Source organism: Accipiter gentilis, chromosome 16 (genome assembly GCF_929443795.1).
Source record: "Accipiter gentilis chromosome 16, bAccGen1.1, whole genome shotgun sequence".
Classification (NCBI taxonomy): Eukaryota; Metazoa; Chordata; class Aves; order Accipitriformes; family Accipitridae; genus Astur; species Astur gentilis.
The window spans coordinates 18,182,466-18,203,829 of record NC_064895.1 but is presented as its reverse complement, the minus strand read 5'-3'; the positions used below and the strand labels follow the sequence as shown (position 1 = coordinate 18,203,829).

General features: G+C 36.8%; 1 protein-coding gene across 4 annotated transcripts in view; it reads left to right on the top strand.

Annotated features, from left to right (window-relative positions):
* The window catches only part of CYRIA (CYFIP related Rac1 interactor A), a 58,834-nt gene extending 38,915 nt beyond the window's left edge, over window positions 1-19,919 (top strand). For all 4 annotated transcript variants that reach the window (XM_049818670.1, XM_049818668.1, XM_049818669.1 and 1 more), the window contains 9 exons: window positions 8,142-8,263; window positions 9,203-9,308; window positions 10,348-10,484; window positions 10,570-10,647; window positions 10,921-11,037; window positions 11,133-11,212; window positions 13,630-13,756; window positions 16,377-16,447; window positions 17,716-19,919. In XM_049818670.1, the coding sequence (XP_049674627.1) occupies window positions 8,213-8,263; window positions 9,203-9,308; window positions 10,348-10,484; window positions 10,570-10,647; window positions 10,921-11,037; window positions 11,133-11,212; window positions 13,630-13,756; window positions 16,377-16,447; window positions 17,716-17,779 (831 nt within the window). In that variant the 5' untranslated portion in view covers window positions 8,142-8,212 and the 3' untranslated portion in view covers window positions 17,780-19,919. The remainder of the gene's footprint in view (window positions 1-8,141; window positions 8,264-9,202; window positions 9,309-10,347; window positions 10,485-10,569; window positions 10,648-10,920; window positions 11,038-11,132; window positions 11,213-13,629; window positions 13,757-16,376; window positions 16,448-17,715) is intronic.
* The last annotated feature ends 1,445 nt before the right edge of the window (window positions 19,920-21,364 follow it).

The following is a 21,364-nucleotide window of genomic DNA, read 5'->3' as shown; positions in this document are numbered from 1 at the left end:
GAAGTATTTTTCAGAAAAATGTTAGTGACATGATACGAGACTCTATGTGTGTATGCACTCTGAAGCACTGGTTCAAAAAGTCACTTAAACACATACTTACATCTACTGAAATTTGTTCAAACATGCTTTCTTGGATGAGAGCTAGAGTGTATGACTATAACTTTGCACACATGTTAATCTTCTATATCTTATTTACCTCATTATGAAGAATCAGTTTTAAATAATAATTGGTTAGTTTGGGTTTAGGAGAAGGTATTGCAAGCTGTGTATCCCTTTTCCTCTTCTGTCTATATCATTTAAGAATTTTATTGTAAACCTGGGAGGTCGAGCCTTTATCCAAACCACCACGTAATTTTTTTCTATCAAACTTCCGAAGGCTTCAGTAGCGCTCTGTGGCTTTGCCAAGCTATCGTGAAGGTTTTCAGCTGCTCTGAGCCTCCAGGTTTAATCAGCCCCATCACGTCCTGGATGGTAAGAAAGCACTCCTGACCCAGGCTGCAGATTTGACGGGAAAGGGGTGGTCTGGCAGTGGGAAGCCTTGGTGGAGTGGAGGTGGTGGTGAGAGGAGAAAATACGTGTTTTATTGCCTTGGCAGCAAAGGGGGCTTTTTTGCAAAAGTGCATTGCCAAGCACCCGCTCCCACAAGAGGTGACCAGTGGTTAGTGCAAGCACGTGGCCACGCTAGTCAGGCACATCTACCTAGAGAGGACCAAAACTATCATCTCCAAATTTCAGTGAGTTTGATGCTCCTGAGTGAAAGGTTAACATGTTTTACTTGTGAAATAAAGTCCTGGAGTTTTTATGGCACAAAATCTATGTTGTGTCAAAGGGATGTGACTGAAGACGGCTGTAGTTATGTGCTTTGGTCCCCTTTAATTAGCCATTGTACAATGTAAAAAGATGCTCTTAGTGGACATAGGTAAGAGCCTGCTTGCATGCTCCTGGACACGTGACTTTTTGTGGCCTGAGTTTTCAGTTTGAGTTTGTGGATGAAAATGGTCACTACAGTTGGCCATTCAGAGGATGAGGGGTATGTTGAGTTGATGTGTTTACTGTATTTCATTTGCGTCAGCATATTGCTTTCTAGTTTTTGTGCACTTTTCCATTAGCTGTAAGCTGAAATCTCAAGGTAAATCTGTCAGCAGAACTTCTGAAATGTTTACAGAGATTTTGGATTCTCCTGTCCTGTTTTTGGTTTGGTTTTTTTTGCTGCTCTTCATTTGGTATGTATTGTACCTGAAAGGAGGGTGTGTGCATGCTATGCATACAGTATGCAACACAAGCATTGCCTAAAAAAACAGAAACAGCTTTTTTCCTTGTATGCAGGAGCAGAACAAATACAATCTGTCTCCATGCTTCAAAAGTCAGAAGCTTTATGGGCTGATGTTGGTCAGAAGTAATACAAGTGTGTATGTAAAGAAAGTGAGAAAAGGACATTAATGTGTTAACTTCATTTGATAGTCGATTTAACCTGTGCTGCTCCAAGGAGGTCATCCCATGGGTGATGCTTTGCCACATAGTCTCAGATCCTTATGCTAGAGTTGAAATGTACACAGGATTGATTGCACCCATTCTGAATGATAGCTATGTGGGAAAATGAACTTAGTAAGAACTAGCTGTTCAAAAAAACCCCCACCAAACTACCACCTTACCTCTCTGCCCCACCTACTAACTACTCTTCCAGTCAGGTCAGGGTGATGTGGATGATGGCATGGCTGGAAGAGCCGCAGCAGTGGCACCTGGATGGGAACAGAAATGCAGGAGAGGATGGCAGTTGTACAGATTTAGATATCTTAGGTCAGTCGTGAAGCTACACAGTATGGTCACCATAGTAGGTTTTTATTTTATTGTTTTCCCTTATCCTCCTTAATTAATATACGTTTTATAGGCAGTGTGTTGTAAGGATGAGTTGTTCCTTGCAACAAAAATACATTTATTTTCCTGTGAATTATTGTTCTCCAGGGCAGAATTCTGTTTTGATGAAAATTTTGAGGAGGACGATCTTGTATTGCACCTTCTGAAAAATTCCATTATGGTTTTTGTTTGGTTTAAAATACATTTAATTACAAGTTGCTTTTTATCAGTTGCATGCTCGCTTTCGTCTTACGTATTTTTCACCAACCTGATTTTTTCATATTCAGCTTTAGTCCCTCCAGTGCATGTCTTCTATGCAATTCTTGAAGTCTTGAAAAATGGGCAGGTAGAAACAGAAACGTGTAGAAAAACTAAATTTTTTCACCCAATTCAAAGTTGTGTTTTCTTTCAAATTCTGCCCTTGTGCTATATTTGAAAATGGGAAAGAATCATGAAAGGAGAAGAAGAAGTAAGTTTCAAAATTTCACCTCCCAGTTGTTTGGGGTTTTTTTTAGATAGCTATTTTAATTTTTCCCTAGAAAAGTTTAGGCTACAAAAAAAATTGTTTAAAATCATCTTTTCCCCCTCCTTCTCCTGCAGCTGTCTATATCATCATTTGCAATTTTTAGGACACCTTTTACTGTCATTATTCTTTGTTCCAAACTGGGAGCCAAGTTTCGTTACTCCATGCTCATACTTGAAAAAGCTTGAATCCAGCTTTAATTTCAGTTAATGTTGTATAGCAAAAGCAGTTCTTTATGCTCTCTGGTAATCATTTTAGAGTTAGGTGGTTACTCTGGATCTGTACAAGGAGAAGCAATCTGAAGAACATTCAGTCCAGCCTTGAAAGCAAACAGGGACAAATGGGGACTGTGGTAGCTTCAGCGAGTGATACGAACAATAGCGTTCTCCTATGCAGGTGAAATAGCCTTTTCTTTGAGATGAAATGCAAACTATATGCATTCAGACAAATTACTCTTTTTTAAGGTCTACTGAAAGGTTTACATAAAGAAAAAGAATCTCTTCATTCCCGGAAAGTGAACCATATTGCTGTTTTACACTTGTATCCTGGTGTGGGTATTCTTAATCAAACTGCTACATATTGGATTTGGTTATATACCACTTACTTTACTTTAATTCCTTCTTAGCTCTCAACTCGAAAATAATGTTAGGAAGAGCGAGTGCATGGCAAGCCTTGAGAGTCTGTGGATTTCAGGGTTTCACAAGCCCATAGGGCAAATTCTCTTGAAACTGATTTTGTCAGTTCAAGAACTGTTTTGTTCTTTAGATGTTGACCTTGTTTAAATTAGTCACAGGTAAATGAATTCCGGGCATTTGAGGCTCTTTCCACAGAAGTTTATGAGTGCTCTTTTTTGCAGAAAATCTATTGTCAAACTTCTGCTGCCTGTAGAAGGCCTTGTTCAGGCAAAGTAAACAAATAATTCCACGTGAATTCTTGGAAATAATTTGAAGGTTGAGGTAACAATTTGTTTTGAACCTAATAGACTAATGCTTATAGGTTATTGGGAGGAAGTGTCCTTAAGTGACACCTTCAGTCCCATCCTCCTCAGATACAAATACCTTTTATAAGACTAAACTCTCGAACCTTAACCTGAGCAGGTTCCTTTTTTCCTAAAGGTTAGCTAGGTGGGCTCGTTACCTGATCCTAATTTAATCCCCCTCATCCCCTGAAGAATCAAGGACACTTGCTTTCTAGGATTTCCCCCCACCATCCCCAGAAAGATTAATTCAATTTTCAGTTATTGTTCATGTATGATTAAAAGTGTCTATTATTAGAACATGTCTGGCAGCAGAGCAACTGCCCACTTTTTGCATAATAGGATATTAATTAATGCGCTCACTCCACAGGCAGCAAGGCTAGAGATGTTATCTGTATCCAACCTGCAGGAGGTTAAACTCTTGCCTCCCGCACTGCAGAGACTGCCCTAAGCAAGAAGCTACGGCTCAGTTGGAGAAAGGTTGTCCACTCTGTGTCCGCCACGGAGCTGAGGCCTGGCGCTGATATCCCTGGCACAGCACCATGCACATAGCAAGTATTAGCCATTTAGGGAGCTTCGCTTTGTTCTAGCTAGTTTAGAAAGGATGAAATTCAAAAATCCAGTGTAGACTGGATAGGGTACTGTTTCTACCTCATACTATTATTTTTAATATATGGAGTATAGCAGGTTCTGATACCCTCTAAAACGCATTATTGCCTGTAGTTGTAATGCCTTTTGTGTTTTCTAAGGACATAAACTAGCCTTTCATCTAATTTTGTCCCAGACTGGAATGGGAAAAATTGTTGTCATGGTGACAAACCTGAAATAGGACCTTAGCATTATACAGTAAAATACATGTGCTGCTCTCTAACTTGCTGTCAGTGGCTGGTAGAATTATTGGCCACCTTCAGCAGTGGACAGGACAAAAAAAGCTAAAAGCAGAGCCTGTAAGACAACTTGTATTACTCACTATTCTTTTGCTAGGCAGTTGGGGCCAGGAGGGTGTGATGTATTTTTGACAAATGCGATTCCATATTCACTGAAATGCAAGCACTAACCAGCTTCAGTGGGAATCCTCTTAACATGCAGTTTGACTGAAGGTGGAATAAAGTTCTGTGCTTTTGGTCTGCATTTCAGTTACAGAAAGGGTGTGTGGGTTGGGAGTACTTCTTTTAGTACTGTCTTGTTATCTCTTCATAAAAATTAATTACTGAGATATTGTTATACTTGATTTTATATTGGTAAAGGCTTCATATCCTTTTTGTATTTGATCTTGTCATATGAGTACTAATGTCTTTCTTACATAGCAGTTTCTACGGTTTTTCTAATGCACGCTTGGTGAAGAATGAGGTAGACACCTTGCACTGTTAGGGTTTTTCTGAAACAAATAATAGATATTTTTCTAAGAAAAGAATGATGATTCCACCTTCGCACCCCACCATGCACCTGAAATACTTAATGCATCCACAAATGGACTGTGGTGGGTCCAGCTTTCCCCCTTTTTTTAATGAAGTCTGAAGCCCCATCCAAAACATGGAATAGACCATGTGTGAAGATGAAAGAGAGCATTTGTTCATGCAATGAATGAATTTTCATATCCTGTTTTTTTCTGATGGAGCCAATGGAATTACATTTCTCTCCAGAGCTAAAATTTTTGCTTTCTAAATGGAAATTTGCTGTATACAGAAGAGTAAAGCCTGGTCTGACTCTTGAATTAATTTGATAGAGGATTAGTTTAATTGTCGGGTTTAGGGTTCACTATAGAAACATTTGGGCAAAGGGAGGTGCAAGGGTTTCCTATTTTGTCTTATTAAAGACAGCATATTCTGAATGCTAATCAAAAGTACTCTAAAAACTCAGACTTGAAATGCAGTAAGTCCAGTGATTATGGTAACTTATTATGGAGAGGGCTTGCATTCAACATGGATTAGTCAGTGGCTGTGGTTTTATTTATAAATGGGCTCTAAGCTTAAGCATGTGCAGGTTCTCTGGTGGTATGGGGTTAAGAGGTGAGCACTGCCAAGCAGTGGTTCCTCACTGTGATTCAGGAATGGTTTTGGTTTTTTTTACTCAGAACAGAGAAACAAGCTTTGGTATTGTTGGAATAGAAAACCAATTTTAAAAGCCCAAATCTGTTATGAACAAGTCTGTATTCCTTTTAGTTGTTGTTGCCATTATTATTATTATTGTTGTTGACAGCAAGATGAAATCTTTTTCAAAGTGATCGATTAGAGGTATTTTAGCTGACCATTTTTGGCAAGATCTTCATGTAAAATCCCTTTTGAAACATGACCATGGTCTTACCAGAACATCTGTTTGCATAACATATATTTCATAAGCAAGATGCATGTTTTTTTTAAAAAAGCCTGAATCATCCTCCCTACCTTTATTTTTAAGCTAAACACTTCCAGCATAAATATAAAACACTTCTGCAAATGCAAGCTAAGCCTGTTGCTGTATAGCCTTTGCAGCCCTCTTCTTCTCCCTTCCCTTTCTTTCCTTTTTCCAGCTACCTACCTTCTTTTTACTCATACTTCCCCCGGTGCTGGGATACTACAGAAAGCTTAATGGGTTTCAAATATTCAACTGTCTCCCAACTCCCAAAAGATGAATTGGGAAAATTTGAAAAAGACTAACAATAAAGGGTGTTACGAAAGGCCATTTTTAAGTCCCAAAGTGCTGAGCAGTGTATAGTGTTTACATTTCTATTAGGGGCTAATATTTTTTAAAGCGAATAAATTGTAAAAAGTAACATAGAAGTACCTTGTTAACCAACCCATGCTTCAGGTGAGCCGAACGTGCAAATTTTACACTCATTAATTGTACTAATAAATTACTTATTCTCTTTTGTGACTTAATATTTGCTGAAAATGTTATTTTGATAACTTTTGTTTAACTATTAAAATATAGATATTGATTTATAGGTGACTCCTACCTTGCCCCTACTCCGTTGTTCTGTGGTATGTAACGGTTTAGCAAGATTACCACTTTCTTCATTAAACTCAGAAGCATTTACTGGTTTTGTTTCTTTATCACAAGGTGACAGACCCCTTAATGGTGTATACCTGAGATTTCTTGCAGCTTGGGGAAAGAACCAGTCAGTAACACTGTAAACTTAATGTGACTAATAGATCAGTTGAACTGCCGTGTCCCAGCTGGGATTTTCCGGTTTGGGATAGTTTTTCCCCTTGGTGCTACTTTCTCTTGCTTTTTGAAGGATAGCGGAATTTTTTAGTTACATGAATTATTTTGGATACAAAACCCAGCTGAGCAAGCCCAGCTTAGTTTTACTTTCACTTCTTCTGTCTTTTAAACAAGATTAGGGAAAACGTCCAGAATAAAAGGAAAGTCAAATCAGGGTTGTTTCATGTGCCCAGCCACCAGGGACTTATGGAGATATAAGAATATGTGAAAGATTTTAAGTACTAGTTGCTTCAGAGCTACAGACATGTAAATCTCAGCCATTTGTGTGTCGTTCGTGCAAGGCCCGTGGATAACTTGACACATTTAAACAAATTATCCCAGCCTGAAATGTCATGGAGAGAATGCCTGCTCTTTCCATACTCTCCAAGGTGAACCCATTCATTTGTTTCTAATGGGGGGGTGGGTAAATGAATCACATACTGGTATATGGGTGGAAAACCGTGTCTCATTTCTTAAGGAGAGTGAGAAGACTAAATAGAAAAAAAGTATTTTTAATATTTCCTGTCTATTAATGTAGAGATGCCTACAGTAGCTCTTCCTAATCAGTGAGTTTTGAACTGAAGGTATTTCATTGCTTTTAATTGAAACAAGTAGTCCTTAAGTCCTAAGATTCACCTTCAAAGTATTTTTTTCTTCCATAAAAATTAAAATTCTATCTTTACAAGATAATACAAATTGGGCGGGGGAGGGGAAGTTGTGTCTCTGTAGGAATCTGCTGGGACAATGTGATTGTTTCTACAAATACTGACTACAATTCTGTATATAGGTCACCCATTCTTTAGTCAGTGCCAGTCGTCTTTATGTTTTAAAGCAAAAGAAGGCAGATCTCCTCTACCTTGTCTAATATGTCAATGTTCTAGGGATAACATCGCTCCCTGGTGTCACACTGCTGTGAAAATCCCATCGGATGGGATTTGAATGGGAGAATTGATCTACTTCCAAATGTCATTTCTCTGAACAATAAAGGTCTACAGGTCACTCCCACTCTGAAAACTGATCATTGACAGCACTGAATTTTAGTAGCAGGAATGATCTTTGACGTACATAAGAAAAATGTTTATTTTTAACAGTACTGTATCTGTGTTTTACAAAAGGAGAAATAAATTACCCTGGTTAAGGAAGCCTGGAGGAGTGTCAAAGTGGCATAATACCACACTGCTCCATCCACTGAAAGGCCTGATTTTATCCCCAAGCTGCAAGAAAAATGAACAATTCTTTGTAATCGAGCTGTGGAGCTCATGAAAGAGAGGGACATTTTTACTAAAGGACAGATGCGTTATCCTGTTTTCTAATAACATTGCTCTATGATACTGCTTCACTGTAAAATGCTGCGTTTTGAGAAGAGGCATTATGACTCAGAGCATGCAAAACCTGTACTGTTTTTCCTTCCTTGCTATAGAAAGCAGAAACTTTGATGTTAGCAGAATGGCAGTGCAGTATAATTGCATATTTTTAAAAAGTACATCAGAATAGAGTTACACATAGTCAAGCTGGACATAATGTTGTTAAGTAGAGCTGAGTAATCTTGCCATTTGTACTGTAGCTACCTTTTGACTTTTTGCATTTTGCTTTTCTGTTTCTTAGATGCACAGCCCACAGATGGAGAAAGGGAGGTATGGAATCAGATCAGTGCGGTTTTACAAGACTCAGAAAGTATGCTTGCAGACCTTCAGGCTTACAAAGGAGCTGGACAAGAAATTAGAGATGTATGTTTGTTAAAGTTAATGACAGTTCTTTGGAAGCAAAATCAAGCAAAACTTGATGTGTTTCTTGCTTCTGTTCTGTATCCAAGCACATTCTATGAAACGATACAAAAATCTTCATTAAAATTGTATTTAGAGAATATGTTACAGATTATGTGTAATGTTGAATATAGAGCTCTAATGTGAAATCATTAAATGATGGCTGTTGGAACTTGTTTTAGGTTTACTATTAGTAATTAGTAATTATTTTCCATATTAAGAAACAGCATTTCATATACCTCGTTTCATATATCTCATGGTAGAAGTCAAAGTTCAGGACATAGAAATAATACTCAGATGTCAGAAATACACTATAAAAAAGTTGAAAATAGTTGTTCTTTTGTGTAAGTGAAATAATGAACCACAGTACATGATAACCTTACATCCACTTTACAGGCATGTTATTCCATGAAACTGGTCCTGAAGTACAATTCTGAACTGTAACTTAAAATTTTTCTCAGCTGACCAAAGCTTTTCCCGCATCAGCTTTGCAGTTACTGTTACTGTGACCTGTTGGTTACTTAAGAATCTGAATATGTTGAAGATTTCAAAAGCATCAAAACCTTAAAAAAAAGGCTATTTCTGCAATTTCATACAAAAGGTTTTACCTGATGCTTCTACAATAGTTTTGCTCCCCAAAGAATACGTTAAAATGTGTTTCTGTATGTCAGTGGTGCATTGGAATGAGGAATTTTAAATCACTATGTTATAGGGGGGAGGGAAGGTGGAAAACATGGCATTTTTGGACTTACTAATTTCCTATTCCTGTGCAATGTAAATTCTCATAATTGTTCTATAGTTTACAATAGTTACTTTCTAAAATAACGTAGTAGAAAAATTCCAAACCACCTTTTGCTTGTTATTCATGTATCACAGTTCTTTACAGTAATATTTTCATTTCAGGCAATACAAAATCCCAATGATATCCACTTGCAAGAAAAAGCATGGAATTCAGTATGTCCTCTGGTTGTAAGGCTGAAGCGCTTTTATGAGTTTTCACTCAGATTAGGTGAGCTCTGTTTTAGTATATCTGTTTATTACGCTACTTTATATATAAAAAAAATAGAAAGCTTCTTCTTCCACAGATATCAAAGGGTTATTATTCTTTCTGCTTGATATCAACAGACATTTAACTGCAATTACATTTGTCAAGGCATATTTTTAATCTTAATTTAATTTCAAAATTGTCATGGTTTATTAGTTTGTCACTTAAAATAGATCTGTATTATCTAAACAGAGTACAAGAAAAGAATGTGGTAAAACTGTATATTCTCTCTGGTGCCTGCCACTCTTCAGCACTTCACTGGTCCATATTGTATTAATGCAATTTAATATTTTTAATTTGGATCTTTCAGTTTTAAAAGGAATGTAAACCAATAACATTGTGAGACTTTAAAAACAGGGATAACGGGGAGAAGGGTATCAATAAACTCTCTCACAGGGTGAAAATCCAAAGTTGGGCAGGTTTTACACTGACTATGTCATCCCTACAAACCTCCAAAATGATGTAATTACTCTTTGAATTAGGACTCTGGAAGAGAACCAGTGTGCAAAAATGTATGTATGAAGTGGGAGAGCTCCCAATGCAAGGGAATTCTGCAACATCCTGCTTACTAAGTCCTTCACTTTTTGAGTTATGCTAGTAATTATAGCTGCGGGAGCTGAATTACATTGCTATCAGAGCCTAAGAGTACACTTTTAGTAACAGAGATGCCAGAATAATCTCTACTGAGCTGATGGCTAATTGGGGAAGATGAAAGAGAAAGAATTGAATATCTGAATGCCAGAAAAATGCTTTCTTTAGAATTTTTGATAGGGAACCCAGATAAAGGGTGATAAAAAGTGGAAATATCTCAGTGATACAAAATGGAGAGAAAATGGCAGAGCGCCTGTAGAGACAGGTGTCTTTGACTAATGTTTCTCAGCTTAGTATAGTAAGGAAAAGCATTTCTATTAGGGCTCTGCATGTTTGGAGGTTTCCTTCCCAGTACTTAAAACTTTGTTGTAAGGTGGACTGAATAGAATTTGTGCTTCTGATTTTTACTCAGAGAAAGCCCTGCAGAGCTTACTGGAGTCCTTGACGTGCCCACCTTATACTCCAACTCAGCACCTGGAACGGGAACAGGCTCTAGCGAAAGAGTTTGCAGAAATCTTACATTTTACTCTTCGTTTTGATGAACTCAAGGTTAACAAAGTCTTTGAATACATGCTGATTTTTTTCTGTGTATTTTGAACTGAAACTGATTATTTCCTTTTTATCTTCCTTGAAGATGAGAAATCCAGCAATTCAGAATGACTTCAGTTATTACAGGCGGACAATAAGTCGCAACAGAATAAACAACATGCATGTAAGTAAATGAAATCTGATCTGCTGTTCACACTCAGTTATTTATCAGTACACATTTATACCATTTGTGGTAATGTTTTTTCTTTTTGATACGCTAGCTGTCATGTTCTCTCCTTCACACTGAGAGTTAATCAGCAGTCCGGATGACGTGATTAGAGTGGAACTATTCATGCGACAATCTGCTTGCTGACATGAGCATATACTATACCTTTTTCATGCTGCTGGCAAGATTTTAAAGAGTTTTACTGACTATTTTTTCTCATGTTTTCATCAGCTAGACATTGAGAATGAAGTAAACAATGAAATGGCCAATAGGATGTCCCTGTTTTATGCAGAAGCCACACCAATGCTGAAAACACTCAGTAATGCGACTACACATTTTGTATCAGAAGTAGGTAATGGGGGAGAAAAGGTCTAACACAGACATTCTTGATTTTAATTTTACAATATGGTTTACTGAACATTGGCTGTTTTTAACCCTTCTAGAACAAAACGTTACCAATTGAAAATACAACGGACTGTCTAAGTACTATGGCTAGTGTATGTAAAGTCATGTTGGAAACACCGTAAGTTTTACCTTACATCTTGTTTTTCTTGTATGAGAGCATTTGTATTGTATTTTAAGTAGCCATCTGGGATAAACACAGGTGTTTTTTCCCAATGAGTTCCTGTGTGTTTGCCTTAAGTTGTTATCACTTTTGTATACAAAGCATGACCTGGTATTAGAAAGCCCTACCTCCTATTTTAACCACTTTATGATATTTTTCATGAATTAGCATTGAGTTTTGTTAGAGAGAGTTTACGTGGTCAGCCTGCATTTCATCAGAAGGTTAAAATACAAGTGTAATCTTGTGCTTCAGTGTCTGTGTCTTCTCTAACTAGGGCCATAGGCCAGCTACTGTCTCTTGTTTGCCCATGCTGTTCAGTTATTAGCAAGATTCTGGCTCTTCCAAGTACTGCTTTTGCAAATTATACACAGGGACTATTTTGAGGATCATTTGAGTCGATGTTTTTTGGATGTAGCCATCTTATCCTGGATATGAGAAAGTTCAGCTATATGGAAACTGTACAACTGTGTTCCTATCTACTAGCGTAGATAGAGGCAGTGGGGTTGCTATTGTTTAGGTATGCATGTAGTTGACTATTTTTGGGGTTAGAGGTCTCTCTGAGTGGAAAACACATACAAGATAGAGTCAAGGTAGTCTTCCCATCTTTGAATTGTTTGTTCATGGTGCCATGTAGGGGGTAGAACTGCTGAAGTTATTGTGTTTGTTTATGAAAATTCTGGAGAAGTGTATGTAGGAGGTGGGACTCATCTCACGATCCCGGGAGATCATAGAAGTAGTGATTGAAAAGTAACCTTATGCGTCAGCTCATTTTTTGGCAAAAGTAGAGAAACAGAAAGTTGTGAGTCATCTACCAGAGGATTATCTGATATTTAGTTCTAGTTTGGGGACAATCAAGCATTTTCACATCAAAATATCTGTAGCCTTTAAAACTGTTCATGTTACAGTGCTGTATAAGAATAAAAGTTGAAGTTACTGTAAATTGAGAGGTAGTATAGCACAGATTTTAGAATTTTTAATAATACATTTAGGTGAAAAAATCAAGTTTTATATTGAAAATCAATGAATGTGACAGTAGACAAATCTATGTATTATCTACTCAAAATAATATTTGTTAGAAAAATTGTGATAATTTCTGGTTTTCTCTGCTGTAGTTAATTTTTCATTTCCTGATGATGGTTTCAAGGATTAGAGCCAATAGGGGCTGTCTTAACTGCATGTCGTCGTTTAACCCCAGCCAGCAGCTAAGCACCACGCAGCCGCTTGCTCACTTCCCCCCCACACCCAGTGGGATAGGGGAGAGAATTGGGAAAGAAAAGTAAAACTCGTGGTTTGAGATAAGAACAGTTTAATAGGACAGAAAGGAAAAAAAATAATAACAATAATAAAAATACAATAATAATAAAAGAATTGGAACATACCAAACAAGTGATACACAATGCAACTGCTCACAAGTCACTGACCAATGCCCAATTAGTTCCCAAGCAGCTATCCCCCCCCCAGGCCAACTCCCCCCAGTTTATATACTGGGCATGACGTCACATGGTCTGGAATACCCCTTTGGCCAGTTTGGGTCAGCTGTCCTGGCTGTGTCCCCTCCCAGCTTCTTGTGCCCCTCCAGCCTTCTTGCTGGCTGGGCATGAGAAGCTGAAAAATCCTTGACTTAGTCTAAACACTACTTAGCAACAACTGAAAACATCAGTGTTATCAACATTCTTCTCATACTGAACTCAAAACATAGCACTGTACCAGCTACTAGAAAGAAAATTAACTCTATCCCAGCCAAAACCAGGACACTGTGCCATCCATATTCTTATTTTGGTATTGAAAAGTCAAAGAAGAACTTTTTGTTCAGTCCAGTCCTGTTTAGTAGGCTTCCACATTTTAGATGCTCGGTGAACCTGGGTTGTTGAAGTTGCTTGCCTATGGACTTAGAATAGGGAGAGAGAGAGAGAGCAATGACGATGATCCACCTAGGTGAAGCCCTGAACTTACTAGCTGCTGAAATTAGATCCCACTTAAATGTTAACTGTTTAAAAGTAGGAATTTAAGCAAAAAGAGTAGCTTTCCTTTGAGGTCCTGATATGTTGTATTTCTAAGATTAAACAGAAGTATGATCAGTCTCCATCATATTTCATGAACTGTGGAAGTCTTCTGTGAAGCCATCATCACAGACATTTTGTTGAAGTGAGGATCTGAACTGTGAAGGGTTATTAGAAGGGGTTTACATATCTCTGCTTTCTAACCATTCTTCTAAATTGGCAAGGACTTATGCAATTCAAAATTCTTTAAAATTTTACTAAGATGCATCTTCAACCTTAAAATACAGTTTTAGTTCAGATTTCATGTACTCATAATCTAGTTTGCAAAATTGTCCAGTAAAAAGTCAACTTTATTTCTTTTGCTCTGTTTTCCAGAGAGTACAGGAGTAGATTCACCAGTGAAGAGACCCTTATGTTCTGTATGCGAGTAATGGTGGGAGTTATTATTCTGTATGATCATGTTCATCCTGTGGGAGCTTTCTCAAAGACATCAAAGATTGATGTAAGAGTGACTTTTCTTTAATACTCTGTAGGTTTGAGAATACTAGTCTGCAGCTTTTTTTCAGCACAAGCTTACAGCTTTGTATACATCATTTTAATTACTTTTGAATGGCAACATTTAGAATTTATCTTCACCTGTGTACTTTGTTTGAAATTAAAATAAGGGTCAGTCTTTTGTTCTTTGTATTTTCTTCCAGACACAGATACTCATTTGTCTTAGCTCTGCTTTCCTGCCAACTGTATGGTTACACTAAAATAATGTTGTATTACACCTACCCTGGAATAAGTTCTATGGTCATAATTGTTTATTAATCATGTACTTTATTTATACTAAAATGTTCATCTTGGCAGTAGTTCTGTTGTAAATAAGCAGATATTCGACATTCTTTCCCTTTTGTCCGAGATCTGAAGTAGCAGAACTGAAATGTTATTGTAATGCTGATAATGAGCCTTCAGTTGTAGCTTTGCCGTGACCAGTGACAGGGAAATGAACCTTATTTTTTCATCTGAGATACTGCAAGCACACACAAAAAAGTACTCTTATTTTTGCTTCGTGTTTTTTATAAACCTAGATGTCATGTGCTACATCTTTCAGTAGAAATCAGCTGTAATTCATGAAAAAAGATGCAAAGTCTTTTCCTTTATGAGAGAGCCTACATCAAAAGAGAAGAAAAAATATATATGTATTATTGTGCTCCATGACACTGAGTCTTTGTTAGCATTTTTCATCTGCAGATATCAGTATTTTACCACATCCCCTCTTTGACTCTGTTTTACAGAGGGAAAGATATGTCACAAAGAGGTGAACTGATTCGCTCAAGGTCATGCAGCAGATAGAGCCCGGGAATTGAATGCAGACTTCCTGACTGCTAATTCAGTCTCTTGCCTACAGAGACAATCCACAAGTAAAATTTTGATAGGACCAAACATATGATGTGTGTACTTTGTTTCTCACATTTATCCTAAAGCCCTGTAATCTTACAGGAAAGTTAGCTAGATATAAATGGGAGACAGGAGATGTATGACTCAGTTTTTAAAAATGAGTACATGGTCCCAAATCTTAATTTGCCTAAGCAGTTTGATGATTCTTCTCTAATAAAAAAAAAAAAAGTTTCAGATGATGAGTTTGTTTTACTGTGAAAAACAGTTCTTTTCTCGAAATTAGTCACTTCTTGGGAGCCATTTCAAGAGAATGTCAGGGATGGTGGAACAAATTAGCCTTTCCTTACTCTTTCAAGACTTGAGACTGTATTTCAAGCTGTTAATTACAGGCTCCTAGCTTGAACATCCTAACAGCTTCTCTTTTTTGACTGTTTTAGGGATTCTGATTCTAAGAAAAATGGAAAAGAATGGTTTGAATTTTTATCCCCTTTGAGTTTGTCTGATCTGATTTCATGGGGCATGTAAACCTGGACTGAGTGACGTGAATATAGTCCTGAGTTTCTCTAGGTCAGGAAATGTAACTGTGTCACTTCAAAACATGGGCTGCTACCCTGAGAATTTCATCTGATCTGCTGCTTGCAAAGCTAGTTTTGTCTTCCTGGTAGAAATGAGCCAACTGAGCAATGATTAGTGACTGTTAGGCTGGTCATGGTGCAGGAGGCTGAGCTACATTTTTCTGAATAATTTTTATTGGCAAATACATGGACCCTGACTTCAATTTCATCAGCCACTTCCATAATAAGGCAGAGTTGCTCTTTAGCTGCAAAGAAAATACTGCCATGTGGATTTAGCACTGTAATGTGACTTGGAAAATTAGAAGGTTCAAATCTTGACACTGCCATATCTTTATCTGTCATTTTAAATAAGATTAAATTAATCTAGACTAATTTCTGGATAGCTATTAGATGTCTTCATAGCAATGGGAAGAAATAGGTACTTCTGGAGCATGATTCATTGCATATGAAAGTATATTCTGAATAGGTTAGAGGAATTTCTTACTTCTCTCTACGGACTAGATAGGGAGTGTATAGTGGGTCAAATGAGTTCTACCTCTGCTTTCTGTGCTTCATTTCCCCTTTTGTAAATTTGGACAGAGTTTCATTGTGTTTTTTTACAGTCTCCATGAAGGTGTTCATTCAGTGTAGTGTTTAAAATCAACATCATGGACTCCTTATCTCAGATTAAATTTGTAACCACTAGTTATGAAACAAATCATAAGTTATGACCAGTTAGGTTTACAACTAAAAACTGAATACTGAAAATTACTTCCTTGTATGCAAGCATAAAAATAAAAGTCAAAGTTGAAACATGTCTTCTGATAGTTGCTAACAGCAATGGCATGGAGCGATCTTCCAAAATCTCTTTTTTTAGCTTATATCAGCTGTTCTTGATATTTTTTTAAGTTGGAATTGGAGAAATCATCTGCAAGTTAAAATACATACACTTGATATATAATTTACTATCTACAAATACTTACTGAAGTAGATGTTTTCTCAAAAGTTAGGTTTTTAACTTAAGATATTTTTTAATAAGATATAATGCTTTTATTATGTCATATATAAAGCAGCATTAACACTCAGTGGGAAAAAAACCTGTCTGTCTATGGTGAAATTTCTCCTTGTTTTCCGCTAGTGCAATTCATATATTATTGTTCAATAGTGGCATGCTTCTGTTCCCAGATGAAGGGATGCATAAAAGTTTTAAAGGAACAACCACCTGACACTGTGGAGGGACTTCTGAATGCTCTCAGGTATGTGTGGCATAATTACCCAATTCAGCCTTAACAAATTCCTCTTTGTTTTTCTACCAGTCTCTTTATATTTACGATTTTTCACCTTAGAAGCTTAATTTATTAAGAGAATTGTCCTTTCAGGTTTGCCTTCATAACCTGGGGTTTTCTTAAGTAATATTCATTTCTTTCAATTCCATTTCACTTTGATAAGCAATGACTATTAGTATTGGAAGTCATAATGTCCTTCTTCAGAGACACATGAAGTTTGTTTTATCACCTAAAACTTAGCCATCTAAAAGGTAATCAATACTTCAAAAGGAAATGAAATAATCTGAGCTAAGATTTGTTATATAAAATACCCCAGCAGCTAGACATTTTGGAGGCAAAGAGTAGAATTTCTTTTTCTCAAATTCTTGATACTTCCCTTCTCTCTTTCCCTTTTAATAAGACTTTTTTTTTTTTTTTTTAAATTTTGCTAAATTATACAACTTCAAGAAAACAGCAACCTAAATCCCAATCTTGTAGCTAAGTGTTTAAGGTGCTGTCTTGGGAAGCAAGACACAATGGTCTGACACTTCTCTGAAGCTGAGAAGGTAGTCTTAGTACAAAGTTTTTCAGAACTGTATTGAAATCTCTAGCTTGGATAGAGTGAGAACTACAGTCATAACCACCTCCATATTTGCTTATGATGTCTTTTGAATTAAAATCGCTGTGGATTTAAATCCTACAGGTATCAGGTGTGTTCTGAGTTTGTGATAATCAATCTCCCTATGAATATAAGCAGTGGAGAATGTTTGGGGTTACGTGGAAAAAAACACACTAAAGCTCTGCCGTCCTCCCAGGACATTTAAGAAAGCTGCTTAAAATTAGGTTTATAGATTATGCCAAAATTACTCAATCTAGATTCCTAAGTCCTTTTAGTATATACCCTGTTTCTATGTCTTTGCATGATTTTTACTTCTTTTGATGCTTTTAACTGGAAAAAAAGATAATTTTGGCCCCAAATTATGACAATGTCATAGACAGATGGCAAACAGTATTTTAGCCAGGATTTAGCCACAATTCTCCATTAGTAACAGGGAATAATCTATTGCAAGGGGTATTTATAAGATAAAGAGCACCAGACTATTAGCAGTCAAATTCCAGTGATCCATGACTAGAGGAACATGTAAGTTCCTCCTTTGTGTAATTGAACTGCAGTGATTTCAAAAACAGGCACTGAAGTTTTCAGTCTTTTCTAATCCCTGTTCATTTCATAAAGTATTGTTTTAATTTGTAATTTCTAGGTTCACTACAAAACACCTGAATGATGAATCTACTTCAAAACAAATTCGAGCTATGCTGCAGTAGTATCCTGAGACAAGTAGATGTTTGTATTGATCACAGAAGATGTGTATGTTTACATAATTTAATACGGTTTGGTGTTAATACTTGTGTGTATTTACATAACCATTTTCTTCACATTGCTAAAATACATGAATCTGTTCATAACCTGACTGACCGACTTTATATAGTGCAGCCTAAGTTTTTATGCTAGCCTTTATCTTTTGACTTTTAAAATACTTTTTTACTTTAGATACTTCAGCTATGACAGTTTATCTGTGCATTTTAATCCTTAAACATCTTCTCTCTCAGAGAAGTAAGTAGTAGTGAAGACAAAATGGAAATCAGATAAACTGAAATGTCGAAGATGCCACAAAAAAAGAACTTTAAAGGAGGAGAAAGTTAGTGTAAGAGAAAGTAAAATTCACTGGATATGTTTTAAGAACATGCGCACAGTTTTGTAGTCAGTTAGTTTTAGGATCTCCTCAGACTTGTATGAATAGGAGAATACCTGAAAGTCATCACTCTCATAAAATACGTTGTCTTTCCTGTAATAAGTGGAGATCCACCTAATTTTAAGGATTATGTGCTGGCTGACATCCAAAAAGGTATTGCAAAGAGGTCATTTTACCTTTCTTATTAAGTATAACCTGTACCTTTCAACAATTGAGGAAATTAATGTCGTTTTTCAGAATCAATATAAATAATCAGAAAATGTGTTTTAAGACAATTGCTAGATTTTGAAAATTCTATATAATGTTATTAGATTTAGAAAGGAGAGGGAAAATACTAATGCCTTGACTTAACTAGAAAGGATTTGTCAATGTAAATACATCATGATGAACATTATCTCTCAGGCAGCTCTACCCAGTAAGTAATTTTTTTTGCTGATATAAACTTGTATAAAGCAGAACACTCTTCTGTAGCAGCAAACTTCCCTAGTGTCAAACTGGCCTCATCAAACTAGGGACGGTATAAATAAGTTTTAAGAGCTGAGCTGTTCTTAGGCACTCCATCAGGTTCCTTGATAGTATTATTCATTAGATGATTCAGAGTCAACACAGAAATATCTATCAGCTGACTGCTCTTCATTTGTTTTTGAGATGTGATTGATGCTTCAAGGAGTTGAGTTCCTTGCTGAGTTGTTTGTTCTTACTTTCTAGTAATTTTTCCAGTAAATGGAATAGAAGCACTTTGCCAAAAGCAGCAAAGTGTTCATGCTCTGTTAAGTGTGTCTTCTGGGTGGTCTGCAGTTGCTGTACATATTCTTGCAGAGGTCATGTTCTGAGAATGTGTTCAATTTTGTGTACTTTGCTTGCATGTATGTGTGAAAACTCCAGTGCTTGTGCACAGATTCAGATTTGTATTTGCTTATTCCTGTGTACGTAAATCAGAGTTTGTGTGCTCTCACTGGAATTTTCATGCATATCACTTCTAAAAACATTACCTTAAGACTTTGAAGATGCATTTGGTCTGCTGAAATTTGGCTGTGCTGTGACAAATTGAGTCATTGAACTCAGTCTTTAAACAGTCTTAATATCCTAAGTTCTTTGGAGTAGGGATTGCTTTGGAGTTTATTTCTGAGCAGAATGACCACTGTGAGGTTTCTTGAGCCTGATCAGAACCCACAGGCGCCAATGTTAACGTGTCGTGTTACTGGACAGCACCGCAACTCCAGTGTTCATGTCACACATCTGCAGTTGTAGCAGCAGATTACTATGTTGTTGTCAGGAACAGAATTAGAAATCACGCTAGGTTTTTTTCTTTTCCTGGAAGCAGTGATCACATTGCTTTTTCACAGTAGTAAATCCACTGTTTACAAGCTCCGTTTTTAATGGGCAACATTTAAAAATGTATATTAGGGAAAATCCTGCTGTCTTCAGAGTCACTTCCAGTTAGGTAAATCTAGGTGGATGACAGGTCATTCTGTTGAGCTTTGGTAACTGAAGTTAATACACGCTTACCTGCAATTATTTGTCAAACAATGAAGTCTTATCCTTAAGTAGCCCAGAGGAAAGCTATTTGTCACTTGTATAATAAAAATGTAAACCTTAAAGCATTCCGTGAGTTGTCATGTGCTGTTTGCCGAAGTCACTGAATTTCTTTGCCTGCTTTGATGTTTTTGTACAGAAGTTTGTTTCAAATAATAAAAAGTTTGGTACAGTAAGCATTGGGATTGTCTGTATTTAGAGAGAACATAAACAGGTTGAGAAATACCTCATTTGAAGTTTTGGATCTGAGATATAGTAGGTTTACCTTTATATATATAGTTTATAGTTTATTTAAAAGCATTTAAAATGTTTCACTTGTATGCCACAACAATATAACCTCATGTCACTTAAACAATTCCTGGCTTTTTCTGACAATTCTTGGCACTTGTCTGTCATCTTGACCAGAGGAAATTGTTGATACTTCTTGACAGAGTAGAGGGCATGAATCCCTTCTGTGACTTTTATATCTTCACATTAGTCATCCTAGGCTATGGTGGCCATCTCGGGTTGCATTTATAATCAGTAAGGTCACCAGAGGATGATTCATTTAATCTTAAGATACATGCAAGTTAATTGCTCTTGGAAGAAGAGCTATATAGACTAATGGTTAAAGTTATTGATCTCCATTTTGTCGGTGTTTCTTCTTATTTTGGGTCATCATTATGTAAGAATACACGTTTGTATTATGATAAATATTTAAGCCTCATAATGACAGCATTTCAGAATGTGCATAAATGAGTGTGACTAGTTTGGGTCAAAACAGCCCTAAAAAAATTTGCTTGTTTTGTGGTAGAAGAAAATATTATTTTAGGGGGGTATAAACTTGAAAGACTAGAATATGCTGCTGCAAACAAATGAATGGGTTTGAAACGTAATTTACGACTTCTAAGCTTTCCGCTGCTACTAAGTGGCTGTCATGAAGGTTTGTTACTAAGATTATATTTACTGGTATGTGATAGACCACATCACTCAGATAAATTATGTAATGTTTTCCGTGTCTACTAAAATTTACAAAGCAACAAAAAGTCTTCTCTGTGTTGCTTTCTGTGTTGTATTTCAGTTAAATTTAAACTGGAAGACATAAGTAGTATGTAAGATAACTTGTGTTCTTACATTTACTCTGAATTAAACAAAGTAGGATATAAATTCTTGATATCAAATGATCTTTCTTCCCCCTTCCCCATTTACTTCTTGAGAAGTTTAATGGAATCAATATATTCTCACAGAAATACAGTGCCAGTTAGGTGGATGCACGTTTGGGAAATAAGGCATCATTTTTTCATGCCACATCTGGTTTTGGCCAGAACGGGTACAGATTCTTGTCTGTCCAGTTCTCAGTCTGTCAGGGTCCCTCTGAATGGCAGCACAACCATCTGGTGTATCAACAACTCCTCTCAGTTTTGTATCATCTGCAAAATTCCTGAGGGTGCATTCTGTCCCACCCTCTGGGTCATTAATGAAGATGTTAAACAGTATTGGTCCCAGTATCAGCCACTGGGGTACGCCACTAGTGACTGGCCTTTAGATGGATTTTGTGCTGCTAATCACAACCCCTGTGAGCCTGGCAGTTCAGCCAGTTCTCAATATACCTCACTGTCTGTTTGTCATCCATATTTCATCA